General features: G+C 42.3%; 1 protein-coding gene across 1 annotated transcript in view; it reads right to left on the bottom strand.

Moving 5' to 3' along the window:
* STX7 (syntaxin 7) overlaps positions 1–12,475 on the bottom strand; it is a 44,219-nt gene extending 31,744 nt beyond the window's left edge. Inside the window, exons 1-2 of the mRNA XM_066373211.1 lie at positions 12,359–12,475; positions 7,657–7,807 (exon numbers count right to left, since the gene is read on the bottom strand). Of these exons, the coding sequence (XP_066229308.1) occupies positions 7,657–7,741 (85 nt within the window). The 5' untranslated portion in view covers positions 7,742–7,807; positions 12,359–12,475. The remainder of the gene's footprint in view (positions 1–7,656; positions 7,808–12,358) is intronic.
* Positions 12,476–14,823: the final 2,348 nt, after the last annotated feature.

Raw genomic sequence — 14,823 nt, 5'->3', positions numbered from 1 at the left:
AGTATACTTAATATTACATAATCACTTTGTTCATTTTTGAAAAGCTGTTAGCCACTTCATATTCTCTGCTTTCAGATTATTCTAAAAAACAAAACAAAAACCCAAAATACTCAAATGCCAGAATTCTCATTAGCATTGGTATAAAGACTTACTATTTATCTCAAGTACGATGTTTCATGGTCACCTGTTATCATTTCTACCTGTCAATTTCCTCTAGTTCATAATTTAGCTAATCCTGACATGATGCCAGAGTCTTAAGACTGCAAATGTCCCACCACTTAACGCTTAGAACTAACACCTAAATCTTAGCTGGTCTTGCGAATAACTGTTTCTATAGTATTGTGGGATTTTAAAAGTATAAATTATGGGTCCAGATATGGCAATTGTATCTTAATAACGAAGAGAATAATCCTGCATATGTTAGAAGAGTTTTCAGGATTCTTTAAAACTTTGGTTAAAGTTATAGCCTGTTGACTGATTTTTAGAGAGACAGAGAGAGGAAAGGAGAGAGAGGGGAGGGGGAAGGGAAACATTCATTTGTTGTTCCACTTAGTTGTACATTCATTGGTTATTTCCTATGTGTGTCCTGACCAGGGATTGAACCTGCAACCTTGTCCTTTTGGGATAACATTCTAATCAACTGAGCTAACTGGTCAGGGCCAAATTATAGCCTGTTAAAATAGGGAGACCATTATCCAGACCACAGAAAAAATATAGAAGACAACCATGTGCTAGAAAGTGAAACAGCTCACTCAGGGCCACACTGCTACTTGGATCAGAGTTCCGGAAATGTGCATGCACACACTTACAGCTAGTCCACTTGGAAACTTTTCCTATTGTCTCATGGATTGTCCGAACTATTAGGCAATATTCTAAAAAGTCTGATTCTGATCAGGGAATTGTAATACCAATCACAATGAGATACAGCTATGGCTAAAATGTAAGACTGTAAATGCCACATTTAGCATGGATTTGGATCAATACAAACTCTGATACACTGGCTGGGAGGAGGATAACCTGGTACAACCACTGTAGGCAGCTGTATCTACTATAGCTGAACATACACATATCCTATGGCCCAGCAACCCCATTCCTAGGTACACACATGAAACAAAAGAATGTATAAGCGTGTTCAGCATTGTTTATAATAGCAAAGAAACAAACAAACAAAAAACCCCAAACACTCCAAATGTCCATCAACAATAGAAAGAACTGACTGTGGTATGTTTGAATATGGAATACTATATAGTAATGAAAATCAAAGACCTATACTACATTCAACCACATGGTTGAATTGCAAAAACATAGTGGGAGAAAGAAGTCCAACACAAAACATATTACTTGGTCTATTAAATGAAGTTTAGAAGCTAAGAAAATGAAACAGTGATGCTACAAGTCAGGACACTAGCTATCTTTGGAGAGGGGATAAACATAAGAAGAGCCACAGGGGCTAGTAATGTTCTAGCTATTGACGTGTGGTGTTGTAACAGGCAATTCAATGAGCTACACACTAATAATGGGCGTACTACTCAATATAGATAATATACAGCTATTTTTTTAAGTTAAAAATAATTATATGATAGATTTCATTATATTTATTCTGTTTCTTTCAAAAACATGAGTTCTTTCTGTGTGTTCTGAATACATTTTTAAGTATTGTCTGCGTTGGCACAAAGATAAATGGCCCCTGTGAAAATAGCCTACTCTGGTTTACCTTACACAACAGACTCGGCCGTTTCAACCCACCAAGGCTGGCTTAGTCTTATACTATATACATCACTGGTGGCAGTTTGTCTTAAAGAAAGTACAGATGATATAAAGTAAAAGGGGGAACATTTCATCTCCAGATACTGCTAATCAAAAGGCTACTTTTGAACATATCATGCCAAAGTTGGAAACAAAATCTAAACATTTCTTTGGTTCATGATGATTTTTCTACATCTGAGATAACAAACAGTTTAATTGATGCGCCCACTCCAGTGTGCTGAGAACTGCTGCCTGGGCCAGGCCGAGAAAGACTGGAAGCCCAGTGAGGGCAGCGACAGAGAACACGGTCTGCGCCACGAGCAGAGGAGGGAGCAGTGCGGGCACAGGTACCTGCTGATGCTGTGATGGAGTCCACAGAGCACTTCTCTCACAGGGTGAAAATATATATATATATATTTGTGACAGAGACAGAGAGAGGGACAGACAGACAGGAAGGGAGAGAGATGAGAAGCATCAATTCTTCATTGCAGCACCTTGGTTGTTCATTGATTGCTTTCTCCTATGTGCCTTGACCGGGGGGGTTACAGTAGACCGAGCGACCCCTTGCTCAAGCTACCAACCTTGGGCTCAAGCTGGTGAGCCTTGCTCAAACCAGATGAGCCTGAGCACAAGCTGGTGACCTTGGGGTTTCGAACCCGGGCCCTCTGTGTCCCAGTGTAACACTCTATCCACTGTACCACCGCCTGGTCAGGCTGAAAATATTTTCTTAATCATTTTAAAGGCTGCACAGAGAAATCCCTAATAAAGTTCTTAAAGTTATCTATTATTTATATATATATATATATATATATACACACACACACTAATAAGTAAATTATTATATTAATATAATTCATTTTATCTAATATATTTTATATTTAAGTATTCATAATATTTAAGTATTTTGTTTGATATAAATTATATTACTGCACTATGACTTAAATATTTCACTAGTAAAGCAAATTGGTAAGACTATATACATTATTATCAACAAAAGGTTTAAAGAAAAAAAGTTTAAATATATTTTGTTCTATCTTAGTCTTTGCAAAAACAAAGCGGCCAGAATAAAATACTAAAGGAAAAAAAATCCCATCTTACTAACTACACTGCTCACAAAAATGAGGGGATATTTCAAAATGAATATGAAGCGCTGAAATATCCCCTCATTTTTGTGAGCAGTATATTATCTTTGGGTTCTTCTAAAAAATCTTTTTGCTTACTATTTTCTGTTTTGGTATAAAGTAAACCATACAACTCAGTACTCTGCTAGTTTTCATTGATCTATATCAAAACTAATTTAATAAGAAGTCCGCCCACTGCGTGGTCAGGCAGACTTTAGCTTTAGCTGCACAGACACCCATACTCTAACTACAAGGACATTACCTGCTTCACAGCATCTTCTCCTTAGGTTTCTTTGTACAACTAGGTAATTCGTGCAGACAGGAATTCACAGGATGCAAATGTAGTGAGAAGAGAGCACCTAAATGTGGTGCAAAGTACCACTTTATTCAGTCACACCAGTATTATTAGCATTACCAGATGGGGAGAAAAGGGAACTGAAATTTCACACTTCTGCCTTTCACTTCCATGTGATTTCGTCACAGCCCTTCTCGGACACAGACACTGGATAGTAGGTTAAGTTTTTAACAACTAACTCTAATTCTACACTTCCCTTCATTTAGACACTGAATCTTGGAATTAGAAAAAATACACAGTGATGGCTGGTTTCACTATATTCATGACCCCAAATCCCAAAGGAATATTCAACCTGCCATTCACACTTCTCTGCTTCTGCGATGTCAATTCTCTCAATTATCAAAACTACCAGCACTCACTTTCTCTTCTTTCCATACACTTCCACCAGCCTTTCTTCTCATTCTCTCTCCAATGCCTTTGTCTCCTATTTTGTTTAAAAACAGTCCATTTCAAGAGGAACTCCCCATCTTCACCCACCACGCTGACTGTTCCTACCACAAACTCTGTACAGCGGAAGAAAGGCGAGCCAAACACTCGAGATCCGGCCCCTCCTCCTCTCGCCTTCAAAGACATTTCTTTTACAATTATACTCTCCACGGAATCTCCCTCTTGTAGTGGCAAAACGCAACCCTTCCTTTGTCCTTCTTTCTACTTCTATGGTAAAATCTGCCAGTTGCCTACCAAATACTGACTTTTCCCTTCTCTCTCAATTGAAGCAACCCCCAATGTTAGTAGGCATGCAATCCAGACCTCCCAGCACCTAGGTGTAGCCATGTGACAATATCTAAATTCTGGGCAGTAATATAAGCAGAGGTGAGTAGGATTCTGGGAAGTCTTGGTCCTTCTTCCTCCTTTTCTCCATTTACATCTGGAACACGGATAAGAGACCGCTCTTTCCAAAGTCACCAGAGATCAAGTCTCTCCTGTCATCTTAGTCTCTCAACAGCTTTAGACACAGATGCTGCCTCACTCGGTCTTGGAACACACATACACTATCTCTCTTTTTATATATTTAGAAACTCACCACATCTTAATTTTCTTGTTATCTCTCCGGTCACTCCTCTGATTCTTCATGCTGCTTTCTTCCTGCCTTCCCGACCTCAACATTTTCTAATGTTCTGTGCCTTTTCTCTTAACTCTACTCACTCCTTTGTGATCATTTTGGACCTATGATTTTAAATACCATTTATACTCTGATGACACTCTGATCTCCTAGCTCATATATCTGAAATAGATGTTTGACATCTTCACTTAGATGTTTAAAAGACATCTCAAGATTTACTTGACCACAGCAAACTCTCACCATTTCTCGTGGTCTGTCGTCCCTCCCGTCTCAGTACACACTCCCCACCATTCACTCGGTTGCTCAGTGCAAAAGCCACGAGTCATCCTGATGCCTCTCTTTCTCTCTCAATCCATCCACATTCACCAGCAAGTTCCGCGGGCTCTACCTCCGGAGAACATCCCTCATTTCTCTCCGTCCCCACAGCCCCCACCCTGGTGCAAGCCAACATCTCTCTCCTCAGAACCCTGTGATGGCCAGTGCGTCCCTCTTCTACTTCCCCAGTCTGCTTTCCACATGAAGCCAAATCAATCTTTTCAAAGTGCAGATCTGATTGCACTTCTTCCCTGCCTCTTAGAATGAAACCTGAACTCCTCCCCAGGCAGCCTCCGAGGCTCTAGGTGAGCCGCCCAACCTCCTCTCTGCTTTCATTATTGAATTTCTGCTCACTCTACCCTCAAGTGCTGTGTGTCAGCCACGCTGGAGCTTCCTTTTCTTTTTGTATTTTTCTGAACACGCTAAGGAGTAGATGCTCAATAAATTATTTGCTGCATGAATAAAATCAGCCTCTCAAAAATAAAAGCCGCTGAGTGTGAACCAGTATCTCAGAATTTATAACTCTTAATGACAGACAGGGAAAGTATCTGCCCACCACAGGCTGGTCCCTCAGGAACAGGGGTCACACTCGTCCTGAGGCAGGCAACTCCAGTTCTTCGAAAGCCCTGATTTCTTCCCTGCGGCTAAAGTCTGACCACTGTGGCTTCTGTTCATTTGTGGAGACCTTTTAATCATGCGGAATACGTTTCTTATGTTTTATACAAGACAGTGCTTCAAATATCGAAAGGTGGTGACTGTACTTTCTCACGGCTGAGCACTCCCCATAGGAACAGGTCATGACAAGGCACAGGAGTGGGTCTGGCCACCACCCCGATGCTGCCCTGAATCGCAACGCAGTCGCATACCCAGCTATGAACTGTGCCATGTACATGCAGCCCTGCTGCAGTTTATCACCTCTCATCCGTCTGGGTCAGCTGCTCTCTTCCTCGGGCAGTACGACCTCACTGAAGTTAACCCTCACCCCTCTCTGTTCAAGCCCACATGCAGTCTCCGCCTGATGTAGCTTCCACACCACCGCGTGCTTCCTGCCACTGCCAGCTCAGCGCACTGCAGGAACTTCTCCTGCCCACAAGTCCTGGCGCCGTTTAGTGTGGAGATACCTGTGCTACTCTTTATTTTATTTTATTTTTTAGAGAGGAGAGAGAGAGACAGAGAGAGAGAGAGGAGAGACAGAGAGAGAGAAGGGGGGAGGAGCTGGAAGCATCAACTCCCATATGTGCCTTGACCAGGCAAGCCCAGGGTTTCAAACCGGCATTTCCAGGTCGACGCGTTATCCACTGTGCCACCACAGGTCAGGCCCTGCGCTATTCTTTGGAGCAAGGTTTCCTGGCCTTCTTACACAAAGGTCCGATTTTCCACACATATATAAGTGAAAATGATAAGCTCTCTTAATTTTCACATGGTCACCAGCGCTATTTCTAATCGGTAGCAAGGAAGCCACAGAAAGGAGAGGCCCTGCTGACATCATCGGAACAGGCAACGCTGGTGCCCTGGGACACACCGGGACAATCCTGGAGGTACCCGTCCTACGGTCTCCGCTGTGGACAACATGATGCCTCTACACTGTTCACTTCCTTGCTCCTTTAAAAACAGCCATAGAAAACAAGAATTAATCCAAATCAGAATAAGCATATTTCTACACAGCTGTGCACAGTGGTACTTTTTTAGAAACATCTATAATCCAGTTTTACTCCCTTTGTCCAAAAACACACTGACATCTCATCTACATCACTCATGTAGAGAAATAATAGTTGGGAAGCTAGTGATTAGGTAAAGATACACAGTTTGGTCATCTGAAAACAGTCCTTATTTCTGCAAGGTGTTAGCATCTGGGTAAAAAAGAGTACCCTTAACGAAGTAAACTGAAGAATAAAACTACTAACACTGGGAAAGAGCTCAGGTAATGCCCAGAGGGCCAAAATTCTGACCGCAAGATGACCAGAATGGTCCAGTTATGCAATGAGCTGTGATACAAAACAAAACATCTATAGGCTCAGTGATTTTTTTGAGAGATAGATAGATAGATAGATATATCTCCTGGGGAATACTAATTTCTTTTTTTGTGTGTGTGTATATATCTGAAGTTAGAAACGGGGAGGCAGTCAGACAGACTCCTGCATGCGCCTGACCGGGATCCACCCAGCATGCCCACCAGGGGGCAATGCTCAGCCCCTCTTGGGCATTGCTCCATTGCAGCCAGAGCCATTCTAGCACCTGAGAAGGAGGCCATGGAGCTGTCCTCAGAGCCTGGGCCAACTTTGCTCCAATGGAGCCTTGGCTGTGGGAGGGGAAGAGAAAGACAGAGAGGAAGGAGAGGGGGAGGGGTGGAGAAGCAGATGGGCGCTTCTCCTGTGTGTCCTGACTGGGAATCGAACCTGGGTCTTCCACATGCCAGGCCAAAGCTCTACCACTGAGCCAACCGGCCAAGGTGGGAGTACTATTAATAATTTCTAAAAAAAATGCCACATTGGATCGGTCTCCTAATATTCTTTGACAGACACAGCAAAGGATCTGTGAGGAATCCTGATAGTCTTCTTCTATATCTGCCTCATCAACAAAATGTTCCCTTTTAGTTCTTCCCTGCTCCTGAATAACAAAGCACATGGTCACCCTTTACAAAATCAACCTAAACCAGATCCCATCAGATTTTTTCTTTTTATAAACATACATTCCTTAAAAACTTGATAGTGCTACCCAGTTCCAAACCGGTGAGATTTCATCAGTGAGTCTCATTAATCTCATTTAGAACCAGATAGTTTTAAAACAAACCTAAGTATCTACTTCTTTAAATCTTTACTTCATTCATGAAATTATTGTGTGACGTGCCTAAAGCTCTAAAGAAAAATGTAGTTAAGTATTATCTATTGTACATACAATTATTTTTATATCCACTCTAAAGAATTCTCGCCTTTTAAGATCTATTCTTAAAGGAATGCTTCTCCCTCCCTCAATCACTAGTAGTTGTCCTTTTATTAACCTCCACCAAGTTCAGTTAAGAATTGAAAACAGTGAAGGCAATTTAAAACTCAACTCACAACATTGTGTGATCTTCTGGATGTTGGAAGAGATACGCTGGGCCAGCTGAGTGGGGTCACCACCAATCCCTGGAGTGTAAGACATGGCTGATTCGCTTAGCAACAAATTTCATCAGATGTTGGTGGGCTACGCAGTTTTCTAAGCAGCCACCTAAATAACATAAAAAAAAAAAAGTCACATAATTGTATTTTTAAAGTTTTTGGCTTCACAAAATGTCAATTTGGGAGATTACAAGTAAAAACCCAATTAACCTAACAGGGTTGAAATCTATCGAACAGACATATCACATAGTAAAACTCCTATGTCTATAAAAAAAGACAACTGAACTTTAAAGGACAGAGTCAAGTTAAAACATGTTAAAATAAGGTTCAGACTGTACATTCTCTTTGAACTTCTCTAATTTCTCTAAAGAAGAGTTACTAAGTCCCTTTTCTGTGTATAATTTGAGTTGTCTATATTTTTTTTTCTTTAAACTGTGAGCAAGTATAAGGCAGGGCCCACCTGCTATTTATCTTTCTTTCTACAATATTTCAAACAGTTCCTGGCACAGACCAGTTATTTAAATATTTATTAAATGGAATACAGACTTCAGGCTTTCCCCAGGAATTCCATTACTATATCTAAGTTAACACACATAGTAACAGCTCAGGAACATATGATTAATGGAGCTCTCATTTTAACGGGGGAAAAAAGGTCTATTTGAAAGAACAAAGCCAACAAGTGAGGAAAAAAGGAATACCCTGTGAAATCCTCATCACACACACACACACACACCTTCCTGACAGAGCAAGAACAACTCTTCTTCCAGAAGCTAAGCTGGGGCACTGCTACAGTAAGAAGGGAAGATGAACTTTTCTTCTCCTATCCACACCACACCCTCCAGACTTTGAAAAGAAAGAACAAAAAGCAGCATCCTGTGTACAGGACTGTGCACAACAAAGAAGCTGAATTAGTCCCACACCATCTTTTCACTGAGTGTGCACTGAAAACTGCAGAGCTGTTGGTGGTCAGCGGGTGAGCCGACACTCTGCTATGAGCCTGCCACAGGCCCAGCATTCAGAGAAGTACTTGAGAACTGCAAGCAAAACAACAAAGATGAAGCATCAACTTTGTCTTTTTGGAGAAAAAATAAAGTTAATAATGTAAAACAATAAAAGCAATACAAACCATTAAAAGGTCAATAGGGACAGGGACTATGAAAAGGCAATATTATCACACTTATCTGGAAAGAATTCATGATACAGAAGCATAAGGTTTGGGTACGTGGGTATGACTGGTATGGAAAACAAAGGCAAAGCAATAAAGCCTGGAGTAGCTAGACTCAGAACATGTGGACAAGGCAAACACACTGTCGTTTACCAAAGGAAGGAGAGGTGCCCAGTTGACTCCAGGTCAGATGATTCATGGCTGGGACAAGTGGGAGACAAGAGCAAAAGAAGAAGAGTGGAATGACCTAACACTTACTGTACATCTATGAAATGAAAAGCATTTCCAATAGACTGACTAAATTCAATTTCAAAATCTCCCCTTTAAAGTAGGTAGCAGCAAATAAAGCTCGTTTTAACACTGAGCAAACTCTGGCCACCCTGAAATTCCTGGGAGCTATGCTCTTTATTCTTCACTGATCCACAGGTCCAACTTATCTATCCTGGGCCCTCTGGACCTCACCACGTCCTAGACATAGAACAAACCCAATTTCATAAAAGAGTAAATTAAAACCTCAACGCAGACAGCAGAACCACTGCAGCAGGGAGCAGGAATAAACTTCCTGCCAGAGAGCCTTGAACTTGCGCCTGCAGTGACCTGAAGCGCTGGGGTCCAACGGAACAAGACTGGATCTGGGGATTCAATGAGACTAAGCATCCTATCAACCACCTACTGGACCTCAAAATTCTGCATCTTTTCTTTTTCAGTAAGAACTTTATTGAGATGTAATTCAGATATTAGGTGATTCATCCACTTAAAGTATACAATCCAACAGTGATTTAAGATATTCACAAAGTTGTACAACCATCACACATTTAGAACATTTTGTTACTCTAAAAATAAAGCCCATACCCATAAGCAATCACTCCTCCTTCCTCTCCAACCTTCCCAGTGGTAGGCAACCACTAAGCTAGTTCATATCTTCATAGGTTTGCCCATTCTGTATATTTCATATGAATGGAATTATACAATATGTGTTTTTTGTGACTGGCTTCTTTCTCTCAGCACGCTTCCAAGGTCCATCCATACTGAGGTATGGCTTGAACTTCATTTCTTTTATAACCAAATAATATTCCATTACATGGCTAGAAACCATTTTCTCCTGGCTTAATGACATCTTTCTTTTGCCTTTGCCTCTACCAACTACAGGTCTAGAAAAACTGGCTCACAGCCAACACAAACACACTGAATGAGGAAGTGTTCCTTTTCCTTATTTATGCACTCTCTTCTAGTCTCTTGTGGGGGAAGGCTCCTCTGTTCCCATACACAAATAACCTATAAAGAAATGAGTCTCACATCCGTGTTTTGCAAGTCATACTCTTAACTCTACTTAGGGTCTACATGTCCTTGAAGACGCAGGATCTCACCAGTTTCTTTTCCACCTGCCAGTGGAACTGGCAACCCGAAATCTCTCACTTGGACAAGACACTAATCATTCGGGGATGGACAAAGCAAGAGAAATGGTTTGTTTCTTAACTAGCATAAAGCATTGGATTTCACTTCACTTCATGTCCCCAAAATGTGAAAATAAATTTGTCAAAATATAGCATTTGACAGAAAAGGCAATGTTTTTTTTTTTCATGTCTGATCTTAAAGAAAGTAATGACCTAAAACACAAGAAGGGGAGGCATCTTGAAAGGCATTTTAATGTATTTTTTAAAGTCTTTATATAACCAATTAATGAGGGGCAGGAGGTCTATTTTGTAGACTGCTCTATTCTCAGTACTTAGCTATATAATAGGTGCTTAATAAATATCAGTAGAATGAGTGAATAAATGTACCTATTTCCTAAGAACACACAACTAGTTTGAGGGTAAATGACACCTTTACTGAGACACTGAACTCCAGGGCCTTCTTGCAGATTGAGTATCCCGGGCTTATTGCTGCCTTGAGGCCTGTGCTTGGTGCCATTTCCTATCCCTAGAAGGCTGTTTTACCCATGATCTCCATGTGACTGGTTCCTTTTTCCCCAAGCACATCTAGTCACATGCTAGGGAAGCCTTTGGTGACCACTTGGATCTGAAGCGAGAAGTCACTTGACCGTACGCTGCCACAATCCATTGACCTCTCTAACTTCCTGCATCACAGTGCTAATCACCATTTTAAATGATCTAGTTAGTGCATTAATACCTAACCTTACCTCTGGAATAGAAATATGAGGGCTTAACCCCATCCTTTAGTTCAGCTCTTCCATCTGTTAAAACTCTTTTATTATTTGTTTAGTTCACAATACCAAGGATTATTTTACACCCTTTCATACACTAAGCTTTCAAATTAAATGGAATCACAGCAAACTTTACTCAGACTTACTGCAAATGCTTTATATATTTTTAAACCACCAGCACTTAGCTAAAGTTTGGTATCCTAAACAAAACTTTTGGTTTGACTTTCTTATCGGGAGCAGAAGTAAAAGATCTGAAGAAAGATGACTTAGACCTTAAGCAGTTAATATGGTATCATATTAACTTCTACAGAAACTTTGAAACTACAGCATAATTCTTAACTAGTCACAAGTTTGAGACAAATGTCTCCAAGTGGCCTGTAAAGAAGAGGCTTGTCCACATCACAAGACAATTTAACACCATTATCAGTTTATGCTCTGGGGAGCCTCAGGCCACCCCCAGAAGGAAAGACCACCTCCAACATTACTAACAGAACAGCATTTCATAATCATTTCCTTTTCTTCCAAATTCTGTACAAGTTTTAAATTATATATAGTTATAGTCAGGATACTCTGATGGGAATTAAACAAAATTAATATATGTATACAAAAGCCAGGCAAATGCAAGAAACTTGAGAGAAAAATACAGCATTTGACCAGAAGAGTAATGTTATTTTTTTTTTCTTTATACTTTAATTGAAAGTAACAACCTAGAAAACAAGAGAGAGGGGGGCATCTTGAAATGTTTTATGTATTTACGAACTAAGAAGATCAAGAAAAATTAGCTTTAATCAAGCTAAGTAGGAAATCAACCACAATGCGCCTCTGAACAAACGTATATGGCTCCTTTACTATAGCCATATATTTTCAGTTATTCCATATCCAGAAGGAGAACTTTAAGATGTGTTTTTTTAATTAATGGGTTAAAAAGAGGAAGAGGTCAGTTCGCGTCCAGATCGCGGCAGAAGCGGCCGCCTGGGCTGGCGAGGCTGGCGTGGCTGGCTCCCGGGCCGGTCCCGCCCTGGTGCGCGCAGCCCTCAGGTGCGCCGGGGCGAGCGCGGCCCGGGGCGGACGGGGGCGGCGGCGAAGCTGCAGGCGCGGGAGTGGCTGGACCGGCCCGGCCGCCTGGCCAGCCCGCCTGATCGCCCACCCGCGCCGGGCCGGGGGGCGTGGGGAGCGGCGGGCCCTCTGGGACCCGGGAAGCACCCGCCCGCTGCCTCCCGCGAAGCGTAGGGCAGCCACCTGACAACGCGTATAAACAAGGAGGCGCGGCAGCTGCAGCACATCGCACTCCGGGGCCTGACCACGGATCCCGCTCCCCGTGCTCGTCTTACCCCAACCTCCCCGGCTTCCTTCTCCTTCTCCTTCTCGTCCTCCGGTCACAGGCTCCCACGGCCCCAAGAAGCCCCAGCTACAATTACCAGCTGATGGGTGTTGGCAATGGGACGCCCACTGCGCATGCCCGCAGTACAGCCCAGGAAGAAGGCGGGGCTTACTTTCCTCCCATTGGATATTGGGGCTGAGTGACAGCGGCCGTCGTCTCCCGCCCTCTTTGGTTTCAAGCTAAGGAATGGGGGTATCAGCAAAATTGCAAGGGAGGCATTATTCTTTGAGGACTGACATGCAGATGTTGAACTTCTTAGCTTGCATGCAAAAAAGAAAAAAAAAAAAAGGCAGGAGAAGGAAATGGAGGGCGGCTGTTTTCTTTATCTGGTGAGGCCAGCCTCCCTAAGCTCAGGTTTTCAGCCCGCCCCATCAGCTCATTCCAGTCTGCTTTCCTAACCCTTTACTCTGCAGTAGACGGGTTTCACAGTTCCAGCAAAAAATGCAAACGCAAATCAATAATCCTAGCAGGAACAATGAAGGAACAAGTAGCATCACCTCCGTGTGCTCATTTAGTAGGCAAGTCTTTACACCTTACAAGTCATTCTAAGCATCTTTGAAAGGCTGGGCATACTTCGCATGGGGTTTGGAAAAAGCAGAGAATCTTCTAATGATAAATATTTAAACATAATGTAATTGTTAGATAAAAGGCATCACTTTCTTTAGATGATTAATTTCACCAAATTATTGTAATAAGAAGATAGATTGGCTTGGCCTTTCCTTATAATGAGGCAATACTATTTTCTGAAAGGATCTTGAGGACATCAAAAGTCCAGATGCACTTAAGTAGGAAGAATAAAAAAATTTCAGGGATAAGAAACACAAAATCTCTTCACTTATCTTTTATTTTCTACTTTTGACAAAAAAATGGGAACAAGAAATATTTTCTATTTCTCATCTTTATTGGAGAAAACTACTGTGCGAGCATGATACTAAGCAGCACCTTAGACTCTGTCCCTGCAAAGAGGAGCCGTGAGAGGAAAGAGAGGTGGGCATGCTGGCCAAGCGGAAACACACATCCCACCTAAAGGCACAGCATGAGTCAGCTAGAGCCCATTGTAGACTTTGAGGGATTTGGGCCCAGTATAGTCAAATTATCTGCTTTGTTAAAAAATAAAGGAAATTCAGAATTTTATGTGAAATTTCTCCTTTTTACAATACAGTGTGTCTGTAAAGTCATGGTGCACTTTTGACCGGTCACAGGAAAGCAACAAAAGACGATAGAAATGTGAAATCTGCACCAAATAAAAGGAAAACCCTCCCAGTTTCTGTAGGATGATGTGGCAGCATGTGCACATGTGCAGATGATGATGTAACACCGTGTATACAGCGGAGCAGCCCACGGCCATTGCCAGTCGAGATGTGGACGGTACAGAGGAAAGTTCAGTGTGTTCTGTGGCTCGCTAAATTCGAATCCGTGACCAAAATGCAACATGAATATCGGCGTGTTTATAACGAAGTGCCACCACATAGGAATAACATTACCCGGTGGGATAAGCAGTTGAAGGAAACCTGCAGTTTGGTGGAGAAACCCCGTTCTGGTAGACCATCAGTCAGTGATGAGTCTGTAGAGGCTATATGGGATAACTACCTAAGGAGCCCTAAAAAATCTGCGTGAGCCCACATCAAACTGCACTGAATAGGTATGAAACTGGGAGAGTTTTCCTTTAATTTGGTGCAGATTTCACATTTCTATCATCTTTTGTTGCTTTCCTGTGAATGGTCAAAAGTGCACCATGACTTTATGGACACACTGTATTTATACATTTTTTCCTTCTTTTTTTCCAAATGAGAGGAGGGGAGATAGACAGATTCCCGCATACACCCCAACTGTAAGGCCGGTGGATAATGGGGAAAGGTCAGGCCTGCGAACTTTGGCTAGGACGTCCCACAACCAAACATGCCAAAAGAAACTTTCCAGGAGCCCTTTGGAAAAAAGTGACCGTCTGCCAGCCAGTGAGATTTTACCACGTCATATTAGCTCGACCACCCTAGGAACCCTTTAAATATCTCTCACACGGGTCACCACTTGTGACTTCCCTGTCCTCCATCTTTTCTCAGGGCCAGGGAACCTCGTTGGGCGGGAAACACTCTGTACTCAATAAAGACTTTATTATTCCACACTTCATGGCTCCAGCTCCTTCCTTCCTTCTCGGCAGGGAAAAATACCTTACATTTTGGTGCCAAAAACCCGGGAGGTGTTTGAAGTCCACAAGGACTGCTCCTCTCCTCTTCCCCTCCGAGAAAGAATCAGGATCTCCAACCTTCCACCCACTTCAGCTCACGGTGCAGTAAATCCCCTGCCTCCAGCCACCCTTGAGTTCTTTCCGCCGAGACTCCCTGCCGGAAACCGTAGCTATGTCAGGGAACTCTTTCCGTCTAAGCGCGTGTCCTTGTGGAGATGTCCCAAGCATAT

The sequence above is a fragment of the Saccopteryx leptura genome, chromosome 3, assembly GCF_036850995.1.
Source record: "Saccopteryx leptura isolate mSacLep1 chromosome 3, mSacLep1_pri_phased_curated, whole genome shotgun sequence".
Classification (NCBI taxonomy): Eukaryota; Metazoa; Chordata; class Mammalia; order Chiroptera; family Emballonuridae; genus Saccopteryx; species Saccopteryx leptura.
This window is presented reverse-complemented; position numbering and strand designations above follow the sequence as displayed.